We start from the raw sequence: 25365 nt of genomic DNA, 5'->3' as shown, positions 1-25365 counted from the left end.
GTGGAAAGTTCAGTTGTAACCAGTAGTGCAGAGAAAATAACACAGAAGTCTAAACATGGACTTTTTCTAGGATAGGGATTGTGAATGTTAACAAACATTCAGGGAGAATATCATGCATTTTCAAGCACAATTGCTACTATAACTCTGGGGGGGGGGGAATAGCACTGTGCCCGATGGGGAAGTGGAAAATGGTCACATTCATTTTAATGCTGTCAGAAGCAAAGTTGCACATTTAGGAATACAGAATGTAGGGCAGGGTACAGGAAAGCTGCCGATGGTACGAACTTGACCCTTACTCCTCGGTCTCGAGCATGTCCTGGCCTCCAGTGTAGCAGTCACTATGAAAGGCAGTAGAAGGTGTGAATTGCTCAGCTGCTTCTGCTCCTCTTGATTTAGGGCAGCTTGTATAACAAGGTTGGAGGTGTAAGGAAGAGGCATTTTGAGTCCTCCCCTCTCTCCCATGCTATGGGCAGACTTTATGCTAAAGCAGACTAGAAAAAGTGGGGTGAACTTAAATGCTGTATGCTTTCAACTCATGCCACAGAGTATAAATGACTGTTTTAAGATACAGTGGTACCTCGTGTGACGTTAACGTAAGAGAGAGTGCTGGAGGTAAATAGTTAAACAGGTTGCCCAGTCAGGACCTAGGGGGGTGGAGTCAGTGGGACTGTAAAACCAGTTCTGGGCGGAGTTCGTTGGGAGTTGTTGGTGGGTAGTTGGTTGGTTTTAGTGGGTTGGCTGGTTGGGAAAGGCAGTTGGTAATAGAGAGACAGTTAGAGCAGTGGGTTCTTGAGTGTGGGGAGGTAGGAGAGATAGAGAGAGGAGAATAAGGCTAAGAAAGTAAAGAGCAACCACGTTTGGAATGCCGTAAAAGTTTGTTTGTGTCTGAAATAAAATACACTTTTTTATTAATTGAGAAGCTGACTGAGACTGAAGTGATTCTACCAGGGAGGACCTGGTTGGTGGCAGAGGATTAGTGGTGTACGGGTCAATAGTCCGTGAGACGACTGGGGGCACCGAACGAACGCCACACCTCGGTTTAAGAACAGCCCTGTTTACGAACTATTCGGTAATGTTCAAAACTGGAAGTAGTGTTCCAATTTGCGAACTTTTCTTCGGTCTACAAACGGAAGCCGAACGGTGGAAGGGCACCGGCGGCGGGGGGCCTCATTAGGGAAAGCGCACCTTGGTTTAAGAACAGCTTTGGTTTAAGAACGGACTTCCGGAACGGATTGAGTTCATAAACCAAGGTACCACTGTGCCAGTTCCTCGAAACTGCAGAAGGGAAGACTGCTCTTACGTTCATGTCCTGCTTGCTGTGGCCACAGACTAGATGGGGCATTGATCTGTTCCAGCAGACTCTTCTAACTGGGTTTACTGAGCATTCGAGCAGCTTTTATAGGATAATAAAAACAAGTCACAAATGGACGTCCCTTATGTATGTGATTCAGCATCCCCCCACTTTTCCCATAGTTGCTAGAAGGTATTTGGGGGGAAGTATGTCTGAGACTCTGGAAAGCTGCCTCTCAAGAAGAATCAATAAAGCGGGTTCATATACTGTACAGATTTCAATCCTGCATTCAATGTGTGAATATTAAGGAAAAACAGTTCATGCTTATTACAATGAACTTACATTTATTGATCCAAATTGAGCTTGGAAATAGCCACATAGCTATTGATTTTTCTGGCAATAGTGCTCATGTGACAATACTACTCCAATTCAAGACAATTTTGTGTTAAACCTTTTATTTACGATTTTTAAAAAACCTAACTCTATGTCATTACATATCAAATGAAGAAAATCCGTTGGAAACATTTAGCAAAACCTACATAGGAGTGTTGGAATGTTCTCCTCCAATCATACTAAAACATTGTCTTCAGCTTTCATAGCGTGTCTTAATGTTGCTAGATTTCTCCTACTTTCATGGAACATGGGTTGCAGATTAAAAATAAATAAATCCAAAGCAGCTTTCTATCGGTCATCCAACTAAAACAACTAAAAAGCACAAATTAAATTGACAAAGCAGAACCCCATGCAGCATTAAAAATATATTAGTCATGCAACCTGGCTAACCCTGCCAAAGAGATGGGCAGAGCCCATTCCATTGATTTAGCTGAAAGGCTAGCTCTAGTTGGCTTCTCTCTGTGAACTATTTACATTTCATTATAAGTTTAAGAACTGTTGCCTGTTTGTTTTTTTCCTTTTCCTTCTCCATCTCTCTGCAGAGAGACTTAGGGTTTTTTCCTAAAAAGTAATGTCAGCAATTAGGGGGCGTCTTATACACGGATACATCTCCCCACATTTTCTTAAATCTGAGCCCTCAAAAATAGGGAGCGTCATACATAGGGGTGTCTTATAGATGGGGAAAAAACGGTAAATTGTGTTTATTAATTATTAATAATAAAAGCTGAAAATTGTAAATAATTATTTAAAATGAAAAGTCTTAGGGTTATAGGCAATGCTAGTCCTACTCAGAGTAGACATATTGACAAGCCTCTCATTGGGGGCAAAGATTCCTGCATCTCTGGGGGTTGGACTAGATGACCCTCGTGTTCCCTTCCAACTCTACAACTCGATGCTTCTATTATATTAATTAATATTAATGGGCATGACTAACAAGTTCTTTTTTCGTCTACTCTGAGTAGCACTTAGGTGGATATATCCCTTAACCTGTCATCTTAAAAAGACAATATTTGTGCCTCACAGATCTGCTTGGGAAGTTATTCCACAGACAAGGTCCAACACTGGAAAGGTTGTCATTTTGATGGCCACCCTTCTAACCACTAAAGCCTGGCCCACCTGGAGGGAGACTCCCTGAAGCAGATCTGAAAAACTGGGTAGGCACAACTAGCTCTGTACCAAGCTGTTTAGAGCATTAAAGCTTCTTTAATTGTGCCTGGAGTAACATTGGAAGCCAGTGATGAGATTGGAAGACGGATGAGATATTTAGGCTGGCCCGTTCTAGTTAATAATCCAGCTGCTATGTTCTGAAGCAGCTAGAGGTTTTTGGATAGTCTCCAAAGGCAACCCCCCCACCACCACGCTAGTAATCTAGTGTGAATAAATGTATAAAATATATCTGTCTAGGAAGCTCCTGGCTAGTAAATGTGCTTGCGTCACTGGATTTGAGCATCTAGTGAAAGTGCTAGATCGTATAGGATCCTGGAGATACATTGAGGCTTCCAACATGCTCTTTAAGGGTGAGTGCAACTCCATCCAGAACAGGTCAGATGTCATGTCCACAGCATCCTGATCTAAATGAAGCCTCAGTTTCTTAGACCAGGGCATTGTTGATTCTTGGCACCTGTTCATAATTTCCACTGCCTTTCCTTGTTCAGATGAAAAGGAGAAATAGCATACTAATGATCCCTTACTCCAAATATCAGAAAAATTCCACCCAGCAGCTCCATCAACATTTTCAATAGGATGGGGACTGGACTAGAAGCCTGGGGAACACATAGCAGTGAACTACTTTCCCTCAGTTCCTCTTTCTTGAATATACCCACCAGAAAAGAGTAAACATGAACGTACTCATCCCAGAGAGGTGGTCTCGAAAGAAACCTTTCATACTGAGAAGCAGCTGTAGATTCACACCCCTATCCTTATCCTTTTGCATGCCACCCACAGAATGACCAAGATAGTTTCTGTGCCACATCTGAGCTGGAAGCCAGATTGAAATGGGTCCATGTAATCGGCATCATCTACAAATGCCTGGAATTGAACTGCTGCCTTATGGCTGAGTACTGTGGCCCAGAAGGAGAGAATTGCAACACAGGAGTTGTTGCGGTTGTCTAGATCCAAACTTCAGGGTTGTAGGCTACATCTCTTTGAACACCTTGCATCTGAGGCAAGCAGTGTTACCTGTAGAAAGGGGTTCTGGAAAGAATTTGTGGTAGTGTGCTGAGGGTTCTATTTGATCCACTCAAGTCTGTAGGGCGCCTGCTTTCAAAACTAGTCCTTGTGCATTCTTTGGTTCATTTACCTCCACAGAGTAGGCTCTAAAATGAACATCTAGCTTGTGTTCAGGCAGTTGTTCTGAGTTTTCCATTTGCAGTAAAGCCATCAATCCAATTGTTTCATGGATAAGAATGCCAACAAGCGGAATGAACACTGTCCAGTGGAAAGGGGAATTTAAATGTGATTGTTTCTGCAGACTGAATCACTTAAGCATTCTACTGATTGACCTGGACCACCTGCCATATCCACAGGAAATTGCATCAGAGATGTTAGGAAACCCATCTGTGTGAACTTGCCTGCTACCCGCTCTGTTATCCTTCAGGCAGTAGATGAAAACTGTTTTGTTATTCTAGGCTTAGAGTGGCATAAAATAACTATGCTGTTAATGAATTGTATAAGCTACTATTTAGGTTGATGCGGTTTGGAGCTTGATTTTTTTTGTACTTCTGCTGTACTTGTGGTAAAGGTAAAGGTAAAGGGACCCCTGACCATTAGGTCCAGTCGTGACTGACTCTGGGGTTGCAGCGCTCATCTTGCTTTATTGGCCGAGGGAGCCGGCGTACAGCTTCCAGGTCATGTGGCCAGCATGACTAAGCCGCTTCTGGCGAACCAGAGCAGCGCACGGAAACGCCATTTACCTTCCCGCCTGAGTGGTACCTATTTATCTACTTGCATTTTGACGTGCTTTCGAACTGCTAGGTTGGCGGGAGCAGGGACCGAGCAACGGGAGCTCACCCCGTCGTGGGGATTCGAACCACCAACCTTCTGATTGGCAAGTCCTAGGCTCTGTGGTTTAACCCACAGCGCCACCCGCGTCCCTTGTGTTAGTCTTATGTAAAAGCTTCTTGGAGACTGCTGATTGTATGGTGGAGTATGAATCTATTTTTTTTTTTTTTTGGAAAAAATTAATTCCCTGTGCATTTTGCCATTCTTAGAGCCTCCTAAGAAAAGTAGTAGGGCTGCCTTTGGTATTGCGTTCTAGGACCATTGCAAATGTTCCTGGACTTAAAGCCAAAGCAACTTAATGTGCTAGTGAGAAACCACATATCACAAATACTGAGGATTTTAAAATTTAAAAAGTGAGGCTAAGCTTCATTTGCAGGCTGGTTACATTGTGAGGCATTCTACATTCAGCTTGATGTGTTTTAACTGACGATTGGAATTATCTCATTGTCTCTTGGAAAGCCCATTTTAATAAATGGTTGCTGTTATTGCTGACTTGCAAGTAGGCTTTTGTTTATTCCTTGGGACTACAATCCCAAAAGGTGCTTTTCTTTTGCAGCAACTAAATTGGCTAGAGTAAGAATTTGTAGATGTTGGTATCAATATGTCAACATTCCAGTTTAGGAGTGTGATTCCAAATATTTCCAAGCAGCATTGAACACTTGGGTTTGCATTTTGAATTTGGGGGCTTTTGAGGATACCATTTATTTTCTTTTCACAAAGACTACTTGCTAGAAGAAGACCAGGCTTGCCAAATGAAAGTAAGAACATTTTACGTAAAAGGAAGTGTCCTTGATGGTTGTTTATGCTAGAAGTGATGAGCCTTGTTTTCAGAAAATCCAACTTCCCCAATCCTTTTTTTGTGGTTGAATGACTGTGAGTATTGTGAATGTTTGGCTGCATTCATTGTGTTTCTTAATACAGAGCAAAAGCATTTGGATATTTTCCCCACACTTATTGTGAAAGGCTGCTCAACATTTCCACTGGCTCAGTTATGGAGGTTGTATTCTAACACCGTTCAAATTGGTAGCAAAGACCAGGTTCTTTCCCCATTACATCTTTAAAACTAGAGAGTGTCTGATCTTTGCTACCAGTCTGGGCATGCAAAAATAGGGAAGCTATCTGTATATTTCCTTGCTACTCTAATATACATAAGTTTCTAAACTTATGTCCTTGAGGTTCCTTGGAAAAAAACTGAATTTGGCTCTACCTATGAGCAAGGTGAGGTGGTAGAGGGACCCTACCATTTTAGACTGTGGATGGGAGAATTAGCTTTTAAACATTCCCATTTTTTTTTAAAAGAGCTCTCTGCAGATAGTTGTTTTTTAAAATCACAGGGAGGTTTCAACCTGTTCCTATTACTAGTTTTCCACTTCCAAAGAGTTGAATCTTGCTAAAGTACCAAACCAGGTTTGAAAATGATGTGATTTGGATCTCCAGGATTTTCTGGTGTAACTTGGGGTTCAAGTCCCCCCCCCCCCAGCATTTTAAAAAACTTGCTTTGTATTCCTGCCTTAAAAAATTCAGTTAGGAAATGATTATCCAGTTATAATGGCAGCATGTATGTTGCTTGTTCAGAAGCTAGAGATGAACCCCCCCCTTAACATTTGGAGCACCTTAGCTGCACTGCTAAAATTGATACATACTTTGCAAGTCTATTCTTGTTCTCGTGAGACTTACTGGCAACTTTAGATTTTAGAAGAATGCAAGTCTTCAGAGGTTCCAATAAAAAATACTAGAGGCAGGAAGAATATAATGTTTCCCATTCAGAGGTGTGTCGGGTTCCATTCAACGGGGGGGGGGGGGGAGAGGTGTGTGCATGTGACATCACGTGTGCAGTGTGTGCGCGACATCATGTGTGCATCATTTGTTATGTCAGACGGTGGGAGGAGGCCCGATGGAACCCTGCATGCCTTCTGATGGGCTCAACGGGGCCTGCCGAGGCTGCAGTCAAAGCAGTTTCACAGGGTGTGGCTGCTGTGATATGCTGACAGTTTCTAGGAGCCACAGGTGAGAGTTTTGTGCCAGGTGGGGACCAAAGGTGGACAGACTACCCCAGAAGGAGCATGATGTGTTCCTCACCAGAGGTACTACCCTCTCCCCTAACACCCAATACGCTTCTGTAAGGACGCAGGTGGCGCTGTGGTCTAAACTACTGAGCCTCTTGGGCTTGCCAATCAGAAGGTCGGTGGTTCGAATCCCCACGACGGAGTGAGCTCCCGTTGCTCTGTCCCAGCTCCTGCCAACCTAGCAGTTCGAAAGCATGCCAGTGCAAGTAGATAAATAGGTACTGCTGGGGCAGGAAGGTAAACGGCATTTCCGTGCGCTCTGGTTTCGATCACAGTGTCCTGTTGCGCCAGAAACAGTTAAGTCATCCTGGCAACATGACCCGGAAAGCTGTCTGTGGACAAACATTGGCTCCCTCGGCCTGAAAGCGAGATGAGCACTGCAACCCCATAGTCTCCTTTGACTGGACTTAACCCTTCAGGGGTCCTTTACCCTTTATCTTTACCTTACACTTCTATATAAGGTTATATTCATTCATTCTTAGCTGAAATCATATATGTCTTTTAAAAATCAGTTCATTCGATAGAGTATAATGAATACTATCCATATATGTAAATCAAATAACTCATAGAGGATATTCATCCATTTCTTTAAAATCTAAGAAATCAAGATGGTCTGTTTCTTTGCCAAATCTGGTCACTAATGTTTCTTTCAATTTAAGTCAGTCAAATGTGTTTTAAGTAAGTTCAAAACTCACTCTATGTAGTCCAAGGTGATGAAATTTCTAACTAGCTTGTTCAGTCACAGCCAGTGCATGCCCAAAATACTTATAAAGTCTCTCAAGTTCATTTAGAAATGTTTAGTTTAATTGATTCAGTTTGATAGTTCCTGTGTTCAGTGACAATTTATCGGTGTACACTGTACAGTTTTGGCCTGGGAAAAAACAGAAGTTCGGTTGCACAGGAGGAATGCTTGCAAGGAGTAATGTCAACTATGTTTCCCAAATAAGCTGTCAAATAGTAATCTTATTTCTATCAAGGTCAAGGCTACTTAAAGAGTTAAATGTCCATATCTACATCACAATCTCAGTTGGTAAGCTTTACTTAATGCTTCCGTTTCAACAGAACTGTAATCCATTGTTTTAGGCAGTCTCCACATCCCTGACAGGTTTTATGTGTTTACTTAAACAGTGTTTAAAGCTCTCTTCTTTCATGCAGCCAAAGACCTTTCCTTCAGTGTCTCAAATGCTGCTGCTGCAGCAGCCTTTCCTTGCAGCCTCTCTGTTTGCCAAAGCGGCTTGCCAAAGTAGCAAGCCCTGCTAAATGTATTCCTCTGGCAGTGCTGCACCCCAGCAGCTTCCCATACTTTTAAAGGCAGCCCACTAGATCCCAGATCCAGCATGAAGGAGCCCTAGGGTGAAATAACAGCTCCTTCTCCCCTGTGCCAGGGAGAGTTGCATCCTCCTTTCAGAGGCAAAGGAGAGCAGCACAGCTTCCACAAGGGGTTGGGGGATCAATGTTGTTAATGCAGCCTCCCTCCCACTCTCAGGGTCAGCCCACATCTTTCTAGGTCCCTTTCTGGTTTCAGATTTCTGCTGTCAATAACTTGCTGTACTGTGCTTGCACACACATGATGATGATGATGATGATGATGATGATAATAATACCCCGCCCATCAGGCTGGGTTTCCCAGCCACTCTGGGCAGCTTCCAACAGAATATTAAAATACAATAGTCTATTAAACATTAAAAACTTCCCTAAACAGGGCTGCCTTCAGATGTCTTCTAAAAGTCAGGTAGTTGTTTTTCTCTTTGACAACTGGTGGGAGGGCATTCCACATGGCGGGTGCCACTACCAAGAAGGCCCTCTGCCTGGTTCCCTGTGTAATAAACAAAAATCTGCCCTTATTCCCTTATGGGGGACACAAGAACCCTTATAGATTCCTTTGTAGGTTCTCCATCGGTCGGAGAAAATAACAGAGGCCAACCAGAGAATATTGAGAAACTGAGTCCAGTACCAAAGAAAAAAAAGCCCAATTTAAAGGTTTATATAAACATAATTAGTCCATAATAATAATAATAATAGTAGTAGTAGTAGTAGTAATTGAATTTATATACCGCCCTATACCTGGAGGTCTCAGGGCTGTTCTCAGAATAAGAAGCATTCATATGGGAGGCCCTTTTCATTTTCAGTTTGAAACTCTAGCCTGCATTAGTTGGGTAATGCAAATCAGCATTTAAAAGTAACTTGAAATACCAAGTTACTGAAGAAGTGTGCATGCACATGTAAGCTCATATCAATAACAAACGTAGTTGGTCTCTAAGGTGCTACTGGAAAGATTTTTTTTATTTTGAAATTCCAAGCGACAAAAATACTAGGATAAGCTGTATAATGATTTGGTTGAAGCAACAGTTCTGATCAAAGGTTGAACCTGTGTGCAACCATAAAGGTATGACCATAAAGCTATGCGGAAAGGGTTTGATTCTGTTACTATTTTTAAATTGCTAGTGCAATGCAAGTCGCTCCACATTTTTCAGGAGTACAGATGTGGATATTCTGCCTGTACTGTATTGAACTGTACTGAAACCATTGCGTTCTCTGAATTACAATGAGCATCTAATGACAAATGAAGGATTGAGAATTGTGAATGGAAGTAAGGGGAAATTGGTGATGAAGTACCAAGTGGATCTTTTTAAGTACCACCAATTTGGGGGTTTGTAACCCACGACTGTTAGGGACGTGGGTGGCGCTGTGGGTTAAAGCACAGAGCCTAGGACATGCTGATCATGAGCTTCAGTGGTTCGAGCTCCCGTTGCTCGTTCCCTGCTCCTGCCAACCTAGCAGTTCGAAAGCACGTCAAAGTTCAAGTAGATAAATAGGTACTGCTCTGGTGGGTAGGTAAACGGTGTTTCCGGGCGCTGCTCTGGTTCGCCAGAAGTGGCTTAGTCGTGCTGGCCACATGACCTGGAAGCTGTCTGCGGACAAACGCCAGCTCCCTCGTCCTATAGAGTGAGATGAGCACCGCTACCCCAGAGTCGGTCACGACTGGACCTAATGGTTAGGGGTCCCTTTAGCTTTACCTTTACCGTATTTTTTGCACCACAACACTCACTTTTTTCCTCCTAGAAAGTAAGGGGAAATGTCTGTGCGTGTTATGGAGCGAATGCCTACGGATGGCAGGGGGATCTGCTGCAGTCGTGAGCAGAGGATCCATGGTTCCCCTTCCTTCCCTCCTCCGTGGCTCGCTTTGAAACAGCAAAGCGGGAGAAGACACGCTGAGTGGGGAGGAGAGAGGAACAGAGAGCCTGCTTGCTTTAAAGGAGCAAAGCGGGAGAGGAGAGGAGCCGCTTACACGGGTCACCCCAAATTCACCATCAGATCGCATAGCATGTCCATGGCTACAGCTTGCACCAAAAAAATCACACACCCACTGTTGCCTGGGGCTGCAGTGGTGCAAAAACGTGGTTACAAAGCATGGATCCACATGGATCCTCAGGATTTTTGCATTGGGCTACCCCAAACTCACCGTCAGATCACATGTCTGTGGTCACAGCATGAACCACAAAAATCATACATCCACTGTTTTGTTTAGAATTTTTTTCCCTTGTTTTCCTCCTCTAAAAACTATGTGCGTGTTATGGTCGGGTGCGTGTTATAGAGCGAAAAATACGGTACCTTTTATACGATATACGATATCTTTATTGTCATTGTCCCATGCAGAACAATGAAATTGAAAAACTACATAAAACTACATAAAAACTACATAAAACATTCAAAACCCCCTAAAAACTCTGAAACCCCATTTTAAAATACACTATAATATAGAGACCCCTTATGCTGCGTTTAGAACCATAATTGCATTTGCGTAGAAACTGTTCCTCAGGTGCCAGTCCTGGCCTTTATAACCCTATACCTTCTTCCAGAAGGCAGAAGCTGAAAGAGATCATTTCCGGGGTGCGTACTATCCTTTAACCCACCACTGTTAGTGTCTTAGCTGCAAGAACTCTCTGACCTAACTTTCTTTCTTTCCCAGTTTATCAGAGAAGATATGAAATATAAAGACGCTTCTAATAAGCACAACCATCTACACCGGGAAGACAAACACATCACCGTTGAAGATCTGTGGAAACGCTGGAAAACATCTGAAGGTAAGATACTGAAAGCTGTACTGGTCCCTTTTCTGCAGTCTTTACTGCTCTCATTAGTGAACACAACAGACCATATTTAATTACTGTCTTGACCTAGGACTGGAAGCCGTGGGGAGAAGGGACCTGCAGGCAAAGGTCATGAGCTCAGTTGTTGGCAGCTTGTCATAGCAGGGTATTCTAGGCAATTTGGAGTCAGCAGGAGGTTGCAGAAAGGTCTGGTTTTTGAGAGGCAAGCCAGAGCTAACAAGGAGCTGAGTCAATGTGGTCTGTGGAGCAATAAAAAACAGCAGATAGCATTTATATAGCAGGTTGTAATGTGTAAAGCTCTTTGGGAATCCTTACAACAACTGTTCAAGGTACGACAGTGTTGCTGTTCCCGTATTGTGGACGAAAGGCTAAGTGAAATCTTTGTACATAATGAGATAAAAGATGATGCTGGATTTCAGTCTTGGAATACTTTGGTTCACAGTTCATTCTTAGTCATTATGCTATATCGGCTCTCATCAGCAACTCTGCTCTACTGCTTGAAAGGTGGTGATGTTAAGAGTTGTGGTTTGTTGTGTGCCTACTTGCAGAAATTCGTGTAAAGATTTAGCACATTGTGTAGTACATTTTGCTGTGTATTGTTTTTGTTGCTTTGGGGTTTGTTTGTTTTTGTAAGGATGGTTTTGCATTTAGGTAGGATTTTGAGTCTTTGAACATCAGCCCCCTCTTATGCTTAGTTAAGGAAGGTTTTCTTACAGGCAATCCTCGTTTTGCGTGGGGGTTACATTCCAGACCCCATGTAAAGCGTTCTGCCCCTCTCCTGTTTTGCCCCTTTAGTGATGTTCTAGGGTCATTTACAGGTTTGGCGCTGTGTGCGTGTGCATGCGATTTTGCATCAATTGGTCATTCCCTGTATTGCTGTTTGTTTATATATTTTTATTAAAAATATATATAAATACATGCATTGTCTCTTCTTTCAAGTTGTGTTTTCTAGAGATCAGTTTCATTTGTTGTGAAACATTAGTGTTGCATGCAATATTAGGTTGGGAAGAAAAGAGGGGGAAGGGGGAATGGTGAGTGAGGTGGGGTAGTAATGCTTCTATTCTTCTTCTGAGTGTATGTGTGGGGTTTTGTGTCAGCGTCACTTGTATGGGTTCTCTTGCTATTTGCTTGTTGTATTTCCTTGGTGGTAAGAGAGGTTGGGGGTGGTCTAGAGAGTGGTTGGCTGTAGTGAGATTTGTTTATGTGTGTACATATTTGGATCAGGTTAGCCAGATTGATTTGTAGCTGTGAACAGATTTTTCTTGTTTTCTTGTTGGACTATGTATGTGATAAAGGTGTCTTCTTCTATTTGTCCCCATGTCAGTTTCAGTTTATTAGCTGGTTTTTCTATTAAGGCTTTTCTATTGGTCCATGTTTACTCCAATGCCTGGCTATGATGCTTCTGGTTGCTGAGAGTAGGTGGGTTATGCGCTCGTTGTGATGTGAGTGTGCATTATTATCTTGGAAGATGTTCAGTAGGGCCAGTTGTGCGGTGACTTCTAATACTTGCTTAGTTATTTTGCATATTTCTTGTATGGCTGATGTCCAGAAGAGTTGGATTTTGGGACATTCCCACCACATTTGGAGAAATGTGCCTGTGGAGATGCTGCCTCTCCAGCATTTTGGTGAGGCTCCTGGGTGTATCAATGCTACTTTCCATGATATAAATGAATTTCGGGGTGAGTTCTTTTCTTTTATCTGAGATGGATTTAAAGGGAAGTTTAGACCACATTCTAGTCCATTGGGTGGGGTTAATCTCATAGCCTATGTCGTCTTCCCATTGTATTTTTATTACATCGAGGGGGTTTGTGGGATTTTGGAGCACTATTTTGAATATCGTGGATACTATCCCCTTGCCATGTTAGGAGGAGCTTTTCGAAGGTTGTCAAGGGCCTAGTTGCTGCTGATTTTACTACTGGATTGTTTAAGAAGGCATGTAATTGGTGGTGTGTTAGCCAGGGCATTTGGGTATCCCCTAGTTTTTCTAGTATTTCTTGTGTCGATGTGGGTTTGTTATTTTTGTAAAGGTCTGCTAGGTGGTATAAGCCTTTGGCTTGCCAGGTTTTTATCTGGGAGTTTTGTGCTGCATGGTGGAATAAATGAGTGGTGAGCCAGGGAAATTAGTGGAGATGGAGTTGGAGACAGTTTACCTGCTTCTTCCTGCCATGCTTTAAGTATGGTTTGTGCGAACCTGTTTAGTGTGGGGATTTTCCTTACGTTGTTTGGGAAGAATGGGTATGCTGTGGTGGAGGTATTTTTGACGATGTCTCTCTCCAAGTGTGCCCAATGTTTTGTCTAGTCTTCTAAAATGTATGGGATTATGTGGTGCACTTGGTTGACAATGTAGTGTAGTTCTATATTGGGAATTCCCCACCCTCCAACTGAGGACGGGAGGTGTGGGTATTTGGAGTTTATTCTTGGATTTTTGTGTGATAAACAAGTGTAATTTTTTCTGCCATTTGCGGAGTTGGGTTGGGGGAATCCAGATTGGAAGAGTTTTGAATAGATAGGTTAATTTTGGGAGGGTGAGCATTTTGGTCATAACCATTTTGTCTTATGCAGGGACGTGGGTGGCGCTGTGGGTTAAACCACAGAGCCTAGGACTTGCTGATCAGAAGGTCAGCGGTTCGAATCCCCGCGACGGGGTGAGCTCCTGTTGCTCGGTCCCTGCTCCTGCCAACCTAGCAGTTCGAAAGCACGTCCAAGTGCAAGTAGATAAATAGGTACTGCTCTGGCAGGAAGGTAAATGGCGTTTCTGTGCGCTGCTCTGGTTCGCCAGAAGCGGCTTAGTCATGCTGGCCACATGACCTGGAAGCTGTACGCCGGCTCCATCAGCCAATAAAGTGAGATGAGCGCCGCAACCCCAGAGTCGGTCACGACTGGACCTAATGGTCAGGGATCCCTTTACCTTTACCTATTTTGTCTTAGTGGGTAAAGTTGGTGTTTTTACTTTTCCTCAAGTCTTCTACCTGAAAGAATGCATTTCCTGACTGACTTTGCTTCATAAACTTTTTTTGTTTAATAAAACTTTTCTTGCTTGTTTGAATATTTCCCCCCTGAGACTAATCATTAGGTTTTGTCTCACACAAGTCCCCCACTAGATAATCCATGGTAAATTGTAGAAATTATTGTAATTGGTGTACCATGAATATGATGCATAGTACATCTCTACCACGTTGCAAACAAACAGTTTTATTGCTTATTATTTTATTTTATTTACTTTGGTTTTCTAAATGAGATCTTCTTGTTCCTTGAACATTCCAAAGTCATTTGCAACCAGATGGACTTAATTAACCTCTGGTTTAACTTTCAGGTATTAATCTGCAAACTGGAGCTGTAAACAAGTTCCCCTGGGGTGCTAAAAGCATGTCAGCCTTCTATTATGAATCTAATTGGACAGCTATATTTGCATAAATTCAATATTCTAGTTTGCAAAACAGGTCTGCATTTTGCTTTAGGCCATGCAAAAATAGGATGGTGGAAAAGAAAACATAATTTTTAACTCTCTTGCCCTGTAATGTATGTTTGTCCTTAATGGCAACTTTAATTTGGTATTTTGTTTTAATTAAAATTGTGGCTTGCTTTGCTTTCCCAACCATTTGGTTAACTGCTGCAGGTTAAGCAAGTTATTGGCATGGAATTAAATGGATTTAAGATGCTCGTGTAAAGGATGGTGTCAATAACATCAACTTCCTTGAGCTTGCTTGAAAGGTATTTGTGTGTCAGAGTCACAGGCCATAAATAGTACTGATCATGGCCGATTAAGCACCAAAGTAAGCCCTACCCAGAAATACTTCATCATGAGGTGTCTGATTAGGTTATGCCAAGGCATCAATTTAAGATTCTTTTTTAAAAAAATAATGAAATTGTGAGACCATTCCATTGCAGATTGTTCATAAGATGATGATGATGATTAAAATTTATATACTGCCCTATATCCATAGGACTCAGGATGGTTCACAAGATAAAATCAGAATATAAAACCACAAAATACATAATCAAAGCAAAAACAACCCATTAACACATTTTGAATTTTAAAAAGGACATAGGATGTCAGTCAACCAAAGACCTGGTTAAAGTTGCCAGCGCAGTTGGACCAGGATCGGTGTAATGTGCTCAGACCGTCTTGCTCCAGTGAGCAACCTGGGCTCTGAATTCTGTACTAGCTGAAGTTTCCGAACCATTTCAGAGGCAGCCCTACATATAACGCATTGCAGTAATCTAACCTTGAGGTTATCAGAGCATAGACAACAGTAGTTAGGCTTATCCTGTCCAGATAGGGGTATAGCTGGACCACCAGCTGAAGTTGATGGAAGGTGCACTGGGCCACCGAGGCCACCTGAGCCTTGAGTGACACCAAGGATCCAGGAGTACCTCCAAGCTACGAACCTGTTCCTTCAGAGGAAGTGTAACCCCATCAAGAGCAGGCGATCTCCCACCCATCCGGTCTAGGGAACCACCCACTAAAAGTCCCTCAGTCTTATCTGGATTGAGTTTCAGTTTGTTGGATCTCATCCAGTCCATTATTGAGGCAAGACACTGGTCCAGCACTTCCACTGCCTCACCTGCAGATGTAAAGGAGAAATAGAGCTGGGTATCATCACCACACTGCCTACAATGTACTCCAAACCACCCAGCAGTTTCAGATGTTGACCAACATAGGACATAATATTGAGCCCTGCGGACCCCACATTGAAGGCTTCACGGGGCTAAAAAGCACTCCCCAAACAACACCCTCTGGGAACAACCATCCAAGTAGGACTGGAACCACCACAAAGCAGTGCTACCCACTCCTAGTTCAAACAGCCCTCCAGAAGGATACCATGGTTGATGGTATCGAAAGCTGTTTATCTTGTTAAAGCATTTAGCTGTTCTGGTCATTCTTCTATAATTACAGCTGTGTTTTATGTGCTATATTTGTGTCCTGTCTTTTGTGCAAGAAACAGAAAGAAAGGATGATCTCCAGGTGCCCAAGGAAAAAATAAGTTGCCGCAGTGTACAGGTGCCAGGCTGAAATCTATTGTTCAAAAGTGTCCCTGAGGAAGAACTTTGTTCAGAATGTGTTGGGCTCAGTTAAAAATGAAAAATTATTGTGCACCTGGATGTACCCCTCCTTCCTTTCCCCTGTTGCTGGCACCTTCCTGATTTTCTTCCCAGCATTTTAGCAGTGCAACAACTCTGAGTTAGGCTGAAGGAGACTTGTCCAATATCTGCTGAGCTATGTAGCAGAATGGTAATTTGAGGTTGCAGTTTTTTCTACAGACTTTACAATGAAAGAGGCTGCCTACACACCATCAAATGAACTAGAAATATGGGGCCAGATTTAACTAACCCATTCTATTGTGTTTTTACACCCCTTTCATAAATCTATAGCTCCTGATTTTTGACTTTATCACCGAAAGCTCCTTGTACTGGATAAATACGTTTTTTATTGTTAATATCTGTCATTTTTCTCATTTGTATGTTCTGTTTTATTCTTTAATAAAAATTAACCTGTTCTGTTGGTGGAAGCCAGCGCAAGGTCTCTTGCTAGGGCAATGGTCCTTCCCTCACTCCCCGCCAAGTCCTCTCTGGTGGGTTGGGAGAGCAGCAAGTGGACAAAGGAGAGGGGTTTTGGCGCATGTGCAGAAGCGCTAAATTGTGCATTGCGCATGCACAGAAGCACCAAATTGCAACCTGCGCTCGTGCGCACACATGGCGCTGCAGGTTGTGAATGCTGCGGGTTGCGAACGTGCTTCCCGCACGGATCACGTTCGCAACCCGAGCGTCCATTGTATTACTGTTGGTGTTTGCATGTCAGAAGTAGGGAACCTTGGGCCAAGGGGCCAAAGGTAACACTCCAACCCTCTATATTTGGCTCTCAGGATTATCTCCAGGTCACTCTTCCATGCCCTCCTTGCGTGCATTTTCCTTGCTGGAATATGCTCCTGAAGTGTGATAATGCTTCTTGCTTGCGTGGGTGGAAGAGGAAGAGATGTGTAGAAATGTCTGGTGTTTTTCATGGCTGGAATGTAGCCCAGTGTACAAACATGAGTCTCATCTGCCTACTTTTGTCTCTGGCCCCACTCAGAAAGCCGCCCAGTAGGGATTCTGGCCCTTTTCACTCAGAAAGGTTCTCCACTCTGGTCATATATCTTGATGCTAACATATAAAGCTTGTGATAATTCCTGTTGCTGTGTGCGCACATTGGGGAGGGGGGTGGCATTCAGAGTGAATACTCTATAACGCAAAAAGCAGGCTAGGAGCAAATTGCTCAAGTCCAAAGCAGAACAAATTCTAGTGTTTCATCCAGAAGCGAATGAGGACTAACAGCTGAGCCTCTTGGGCTTGCTGTTCAGAAGGTTGGAAAGTACGCCAGTGCAAGTAGATAAATAAGTACCGTTGCGGCGGGAAGGTAAACAGCATTTCTGTGTGCTCTGGTTTCCGTAATGGTGTCTTGTTTCACCAGATGTGGTCTAGTCATGCTGGCCACATGACCCGGAAAGCTGTCTGTGGACAAACACTGGCTCCCTTGGCCTGAAAGCGAGATGAGCGCTGCTACCCCATAGTGGCCTTTGACTGGACTTAACCCTCCAGGGGTCCTTTACCTTTACCTTTACCTTTAACAAGTTGTCAGGGTGCCTCAGGCAGTGAGAAAATGCTCTGCTATTGAATGGTTAATCTGCATGACTTGGGAGTTAGCCTTCTGGCACAGTAATTCATTCAGTTGAAATTGCATATGTGCAAAGAACAGCGCTAATAGTGGAGAAACAGACCAACACAAATGTGGCGTGGGCAGCATGCGACCATCTTCAAATAATGTATCTAAGGCTCTGTGCACAGCAGATGTTCTTCCAGCAACTGGGAACAAGTTGCATACCATCTAGAAATGTTATGGTTGCATTGCACATTCTTCATTATTGGCAGCCACGGGTTTTGAATAGCTAGACAGTGGAAATGAATGCAAGCCAAGCACTACTGGGGATACAATATGTTACCTCAAATTCCTTTTCAAATAAGCTAATGCAGGAGTTCCAGATCCCTTTCTTGGAAGCGCATGCTTGCAATGTTAAATTGCTGGTTGAATGTGAGTTTAGAGTAAACGTCACTGTTGTTTCATTATATAACATCTTGGCACCAGTTTGAACAGAGATGGACAACTTGGCCCCTTTACTAATGCTGAAAGGAGAACTGCCCAAGGCAAATTTAAGTTTCTCTTAAGTTACTGCTAACTGTAAATAGCTGTTATTTATTCAGTATAGCTAGTAACCGTGATTGCTTTTCTGCACACAGCTATTAAATTGGGGTGGAGAGGTCTTAAGCTTGCCGTTCCTATTTTGAGTTTCTTTCCTATTTTGAGTTTCACAGTAAATCTGGGGTACTTGGAATTGCTTTAGATGTGAAGTTTCAGGTATAAACTGCAAATTTAGAAAAGTGGAGCGAAGTGATACTAAAGGAAGACAATGATACTTATAAGGTTTTTTTAAAAAAATAAATTAAAGCCTGCTTCATGTGAAATGTAATTAGCCTAACATAAATGTTCTTGTTGCTGATTATTAATATGTGTTAGAGCCTCTTTAAAAGAAACCAAGTGGCACTCTGGAAAAGGAGGGGGGGAGTGAAGAACTGGGGAGATTATACTATATTAGCAGTGTTTTTTTCCTGGGTACTCAAGGTACTCAAGTACCAGCACCTTTTCCCCAAATGTTAAAAGTGTGATACTTACTGTAACAACTTCATGGTGATTGCCAGCACTGTTTCCCCCCCCCTTAAAACAACAGCAAACCACTGTGTATTAGAGCTTTGAGTGAATGTAGCAGTCTGTTCAGACCTCTGCTGTGTTGATGATAATGTTTTGAATAATAAAACTTTGGTTATCTGAATCTCCCTGGTTGGGAGTGCAGCTCTCAAACAATATGCTTTACACACACAAATAAGATACTTTACATAAGAGGTTACATTTCTGCTCCTTTTGGCAAGCGTGGCAAAACTCTGTGATCACATTTGGTGCATGATCCCCAACTGGCAGAAATCATATTCCCAGGAAGGAGGGGCAGCTTGAAAAAATGTTATCTACTTGGTTGCTGATTAGTGGTATGTTTGGTGCAATGCTAGCTTGCAGGGAAGACCTGTCCAAAATAATCAAGATGTGATAGTGTGCTTCATTGCTTTGGCACGCTTTGTGCCTATGGCAAGTTGTGTTTTGCTTTGAAGCTTTAGGTCTTTTATAGATTTTTTATCTGATACGTGTTATGACGAGGCATTGTCTCTGGTGTCATTTGGGTAGGCCACACGTTCCAAATCTTCTCTGGAAGCATACAGCTTGGGGCTTCCTATAGGAAGGTGTGTGTGTGTGTGTGTGTGTGTGTGTGTTCGTTCCCACTGACAACTCTCTAACTTTGGTAAAGCGAGTTCTGGAAATGAGCCGTAGTGGGATTAGCATCTCAACAAAACCAACATGTTAATCCTTGCAAAATCTCCCACCAGATTCCACAGGAAATTAATTTTGCGGTGAATAGAACCTCACTGTTAAGCTAAATAATGAGCTCCTGTTTTGTGACATTTTGTGACTTTCTCTAAGTTGCCTGCCACTGCTTATGCTTTTAATTCGTAGTGGATTTTCTTTGAACTCCATGCACCCTTACTTTCCCCAGAACTCTAACAGTGAAAGCAACAAGACTTGGAGTTTATCTAAATCGGGAGTTGCCAGCCTACAGGAGCTAAATAATAATAATAATAATAATAATAATAATAATAATAATAATAATAATACAAGAAGAAGAAGTCAGATTTAAAAGCAGTCCATGAACTATGTATTGCTAACCTGAAGTCTAAAACAAAACCAAGTCACACAGGCTTAGTAAAGTGTCTGGAGGGAATCATTAGTCTAGGGGAGCAAAGACTGCAGTTACAGAACTACCAAAGTTATTGAACAGGCCATTGCCTGTAGACCAGAGATTATATTTGAGGAGTACAGTGAGAGGTGAAATGGATTTCAAAGGATGACGAGGGTTTGGTATAAGCTTTTAATTTCATGTGGCACATAGTAATGCACTGGATTAAGAAGGTCAGGACCAGCAAGTAGATTAGGGTTGCTGTGAAATGGAGAACAGGAAGCGGGCAGGTGTAGAGGACTCCCTGGTCCTGAATAGGGTAACTGTGCCCCGAAAGACCATGTGCTCAGCCTGGGAGCCCTTTTGGACTCACAGCTGTCCATGGAGGCGCAGGTCAATTCTGTGTCCAGGTCGGCTGCCTACCAGCTCCATCTGGTACACAGGCTGAGACCCTACCTGCCCGCAGACTGTCTTGCCAGAATGGTGCATGCTCTGGTTATCTTCCGCTTGGACTACTGCAACACGTTCTACGTGGGGCTACCTTTGAAGGTGACCCAGAAACTACAACTAATCCAGAATGCGGCAGCTAGACCTGTGAGTGGGAGTGGCCGCTGAGACCATATAGCACTGATCTTGAAACACCTACATTGGCTCCCAGTATGTTTCTGATCACAATTCAAAGTGTTGGTGCTGACCTTTAAAGCCCTAAACGGCCTCAGCCCAGTATACCTGAAGGAGCGTCTCCAGCGCCATCATTCTGCCTGGACAGAGAGGTCCAGCTCCAAAGGCCTTCTGGCGGTTCCATCCCTACGAGAAGTGAGGTTACAGGGAATCAGGCAGAGGACCTTCTTGGTAGTGACACCACCCTGTGGAACGCCCTCTCATCAGATGTCAAGGAAATGAACAACCATCTGACTTTTAGAAGACATCTGAAGGCAGCCCTGTTTAGGGAAGTTTTAATGTTTGATGCTTTATCACTTTATTATTATTTATGTTGTTGTTGCTGTTCCGTTGGGAGCCCCCCAGAGTGGCTGGGGAAACCCAGCCATATGGGCTGGGTATGTATGTATAATAATAATAATAATAATAATAATAATAATAATAATAATATAAATAAAATAAAATAAAAAAGACTGTCTCTGATGTGTTTCTAGAAGCCTTAGCTGGTCCAGATGCTTACGAGAATATGGCTTGTGGGAGCATGCTCTACCCATTTTAGAACAGTTGCATTGGTTACCAATATGTTTTTCAGCACAATTCAAAGTGTTAATTATTGCTTATAATGCCCTAAATTGCTTCAGACTGGGATACCTGAAGGAATGCCCCTTCTCTGCATTGATGCTTAGTTGGACAGGGCATGTAAGTGTCTTTTCTGTGGCCGCAGCCCAGTTCTGGAATTCTCCCCTCCAGGAAGTTCAGCTGTGCCTCTCATCCTTTGTCTTTGCCAGACAGTGTAAACTGATCTCGTTTATTAGCCTAGGCAGGGCCGTAGCTAGGGGGTGGTGAGGTGGGCCCCTGTCAGGGGCGCAGCCAATCCCTCCCCCCGCAAAATCGGCTAAAAATATGTCCATAAACATAAATATTGATTATTGCCTCATAAGAAATAGAGGGTGAATTGAATGGGTGGAAGGGTGTGTGTGGAGGAGAGGTGGAAAGAAGAGTTAATTTGTCCATGGCTAGGGGGCGCAATCTGGACGGTTCTGCCAGGGGTGCAAGATCACCTAGCTATGGCTCTGAGCCTAGGTATTTTTAAGGCTGACTTTGGTTTCCTCTGCCATGCGGACGGTTATCATCTGGCGGTTCGTGAATCATGAAACAAGAATGCCCTTCTTTTTGAAAGAAAGAAAAGAATAGATTGCGCTGGGTGGGAGCAAGCACTTTGGCATGCTAAAAGCACTCTTAGTATTCCAGTGAGAATGTTACTAGCTTGTTGTGATGGCATCATGCAATTCCTAAAGCTGTCAGCTGAGGCCAAGGTTACGGTTCCTTCTATATTTAAGCGATTGTGCTTTCTTGTCTGCAAGGTCTTGAACGTAGAGAGCCTTATCCTAGCCAAGCCACTAGCTTTCACATTAATAAGCGTTGCATGTGAAGATAAAGATAAACCCTTTAGCTGGGTGAACACTGGGCATTTTAATTGTTTTGTTATGTAGGTGATTAGCGGATGCAAAACGTTGCAGTGTGGAATGCTTCTGTGCAGGCTTCGTCTGTGGAGCCACCTCGTACCATTCCCCTTTTCTCTCTCGCTTTACCCACTGAGCATGCTCAGTCAGTGTTCGGTTTGGCTGGGAAGGTGAATGGACTCCAAAGTGTCGTCTTCTGAGACTTTGGAGTTCTTCTGAGCCTGCTGGTTGCTCCTCTTTGTTCATTTTGGATACACTGAGGTCCAGCGCCAAGGGCCTTCTGGCGGTTCCATCACTGCGAGAAGTGAGGTTACAGGGAACCAGGCAGAGGGCTTTCTTGGTAGTGGCACCCGCCCTGTGGAACGCCCTCCCATCAGATGTCAAAGAAATAAACAACTATCTGACTTTTAGAAGACACCTGAAGGTGACCCTGTTTAGGGAAGTTTTTTATATTTGATGTTTTATCTTGTTTTTAATATTCTGTTGGCAGCCACCCAGAGTTACTGGGGTATAAATTTATTGTTGTTGTTGTTGTTATTATTATTATTATTATTATTATTATTATTATTATTATTATTATTTATTATTATATTTAAGGAGCAGCACGGTTGAAATTGAGATTGATACCAGTCTATATGGCACTGTATTTTAAAGTTTTAATTATCAGTAGTATTTTAGGATTTGTATGTTGCTTTCTTTAATTTTCTCATTTCCCAACTAGCATGCTCTCTGTGTCACCAAAATATCATGGACCCACATGATGTTCTACCAAACTCGAGTAGAGATCTTCCCTTATGTGGGTACACAACCTGTTTGCATCCGCTTCGTTCCACAGTATGAGTTGAAGAATAATAGGATCAAGAACTCTGTGTACACTTCACGGGTCACAAGACCTTTTCTTTTTCAATCATGCCATGGAATTTTTAATAATGAAATATTTTTAAGAATTACTTCTTTATAATCTTTCTGTAATCTTGACTTGGATGAGCACATGATGAAGACGGCAAACCTGCCAATAACTTGCCATTGCTTTTTTATTTGTACGGTTGCTTTAATTCTTGATAATCTAGCCAGTGTAAAATAGTATTTGTGTTTGTGTTGTAGTTCACAACTGGACGCAGGAGGAGACTCTTCAGTGGCTGGTAGAATTTGTTGAACTTCCTCAGTATGAGAAGACTTTCAGAGAAAATAACGTCAAAGGAACAACATTGCCAAGGTGAATTTTTCAGCCCTGATAAGTTTTGTACTTTTTTGGGTGCTCCTGCAGTGTCGGGCTCTCTGTGCAGAGCATGCTTAGTGAAATATATTAAACATTAAGATTAAACATTTCTTACATCTAAAACATTGTTAGCCTAAGAAATCTGCTTTTTTGATGGTACAATATTGCACTTAAACTGACAAAGTCATTCAGTTTTGTATAGTTTCATGCTATATCAGTTTAAACAAAGACATTCTGTTAATGCCAAACTTGATGTTAGTTTGGTACATTAAAATCTACCATCTCTGGTTTAGTGTTGTACATGAAATTTGATAAACCACACAGCATATTATCTATTTCTCAGTGACTTTGAGTTACTGCACACAATAGAATCTGCATTTTTAGTTGTGTCTCTAACAGTTGCTTTCAGGACAAGGAACATAAAATCCCTGCTTTATTGTGTACAGGATAGCAGTTAATGAAGCCGCATTTATGATCTCTCAGTTGAAAATAATTGATCGGAGCCACCGGCAGAAACTACAGCTGAAGGCCTTGGATGTTGTCTTATTTGGACCTCTCACACGTTAGTATTATTTCCTCTCTCTGCCTCCTCCCCAGGTACACACCTTTAAACTGCTAGCAGAAAGAATTGTTCTGTTGAACTGTGATTTACGTTAATATTTAGGCTAGCTAATTCCTCTGAGGGATATGTCCAATGGTACTATTGTGGGTATCCTTCAGCGGTGTGTTTTGAGTATAAAAATAAACCATGGTTGATCAAGACAGGAATAAACCTAGGTAAGTCTTGGATTTGTGTGCTATTTTATCCTCTTGTGCAGTCCTAAGGAGTTAGGAAGCTTTCACTTCTGTTTTAGATGAGCCACAATTTAGCATTACATCTAAATCCTAAACTATGAGTCATCTAATTATAGCAAACCAGTTTCATTGCATGGTTTGAAGCTGCCTTGTTTCAGACAAACTGTAGATGCAAACTATCATTTCACTTGTTTTTAAGTGAAAGGAAATGGCAAGGGGGCAGTCAAATTCTGAATTAGCCTTTTTTTTTGGGGGGGTGTAAAAATTATTATTATTTATTGAATTTATATACCGCCATATACCTAGGGGTCTCAGAATAAATTCAAGATATAAAACCACAAAATACCTAATAAAAATAACAACACCACCACAATGGTACTCATACCTTGATAAATTGAAAAATGTCTAGATCCCACCCAGCCCTTCTTTCTATGTCCCTCCCCCTTCTCTATTGAATTTGTGCTACACATTTTTATTTTGTATTTTATTATCAACTTTTCAATTGAAATTTGACATTTTATGGATGACATTTATTAAAAAGAATTAAAAATCGCGATTGGTGCCAAGGACATTGGAAGAATTGCTCTTTGACGTTTCTTCCACCTCATGCTTGCCATGGGAAGTTAGTGCAGTGCTCTGCTAGTCGTGTTTGTGACAATCACACAATGTTGCTTTTACACACCCACCATGCCACACCCAACCCAAACCCCGAGAAAATGAGAGAGAGAGAGAGAGAGAGAGAGAGATATGTTATCTAATAACAACAGGCAACATTCCCCACTACAAGGGGGGTGGGGTGACCCAAAGTGGGCAGCCGCATTCCCTCTTACCTCTGATGCGCACACAGAGCACATGGGGAGTGGGTGGCGCTGTGGTCTAAAAAACGGAGCCTCTTGGGCTTGCTAATCAGAAGGTCAGCTGTTTGAATCCCCGCAACAGAGTGATCTCCCATTGCCCTGTCCCAGCTCCTGCCAACCTAGCAGTTCAAAAGCACGTCTGTGCAAGTAGATAAATAGGTACCACTTCAGCGGGAAGGTAAGCGGTGTTTCCGTGTGCTCTGGTTTCCGTCCTAGTGTTACGTTGCACCAGAAGCAGTTTAGTCATGCTGGCCACGTGACCTGGAAAGCTGTCTGCAGACAAACGCCGGCTCCCTCGGCCTGAAAGCGAGATGAGCGCTGCAACCCCGTAGTGACCTTTGACTGGACTTAACCGTCTAGGGGTCCTTTACCTTTACCTCTCTTTTTTTTTTTACACCGAGCACATGCATGTATTCAGAGCACAGACACATGCGACTCACAAACATGCACTTCACAGATACAACTCCTTCTCTTCATCTCACACGCCACAAATGCACACATAGCTCTCCCTCCTCACTCTCACACAGGCCACACATAGATCTCTTCCTCTCTGTCCAGATGTACCTCTCTCCCTAGGAGACCTCACATGCCTGCCTCCTTTTCTCTCTCATGCGCACAGACAACATATAGATCTCTCCCTCCCACCAAATGCCACAAAATACATCTCTTCCTCTCTCGCACATAGCCCCTCCTTCA

At 42.7% G+C, this 25365-nt stretch overlaps 1 protein-coding gene across 1 annotated transcript in view; it reads left to right on the top strand.

Annotated features, from left to right (window-relative positions):
* STIM2 (stromal interaction molecule 2) overlaps positions 1 to 25365 on the top strand; it is a 74371-nt gene that overhangs the window by 36630 nt on the left and 12376 nt on the right. The window contains exons 3-5 of the mRNA XM_053403661.1: positions 10721 to 10835; positions 22903 to 23014; positions 23464 to 23579. Coding sequence (XP_053259636.1) covers positions 10721 to 10835; positions 22903 to 23014; positions 23464 to 23579 — 343 coding nt within the window. The remainder of the gene's footprint in view (positions 1 to 10720; positions 10836 to 22902; positions 23015 to 23463; positions 23580 to 25365) is intronic.

Source organism: Podarcis raffonei, chromosome 9, assembly GCF_027172205.1.
Source record: "Podarcis raffonei isolate rPodRaf1 chromosome 9, rPodRaf1.pri, whole genome shotgun sequence".
NCBI lineage: Eukaryota > Metazoa > Chordata > Lepidosauria > Squamata > Lacertidae > Podarcis > Podarcis raffonei.
Note: the sequence above shows the minus strand (reverse complement) of the source record. Positions and strands in the feature narration are given on the sequence as shown.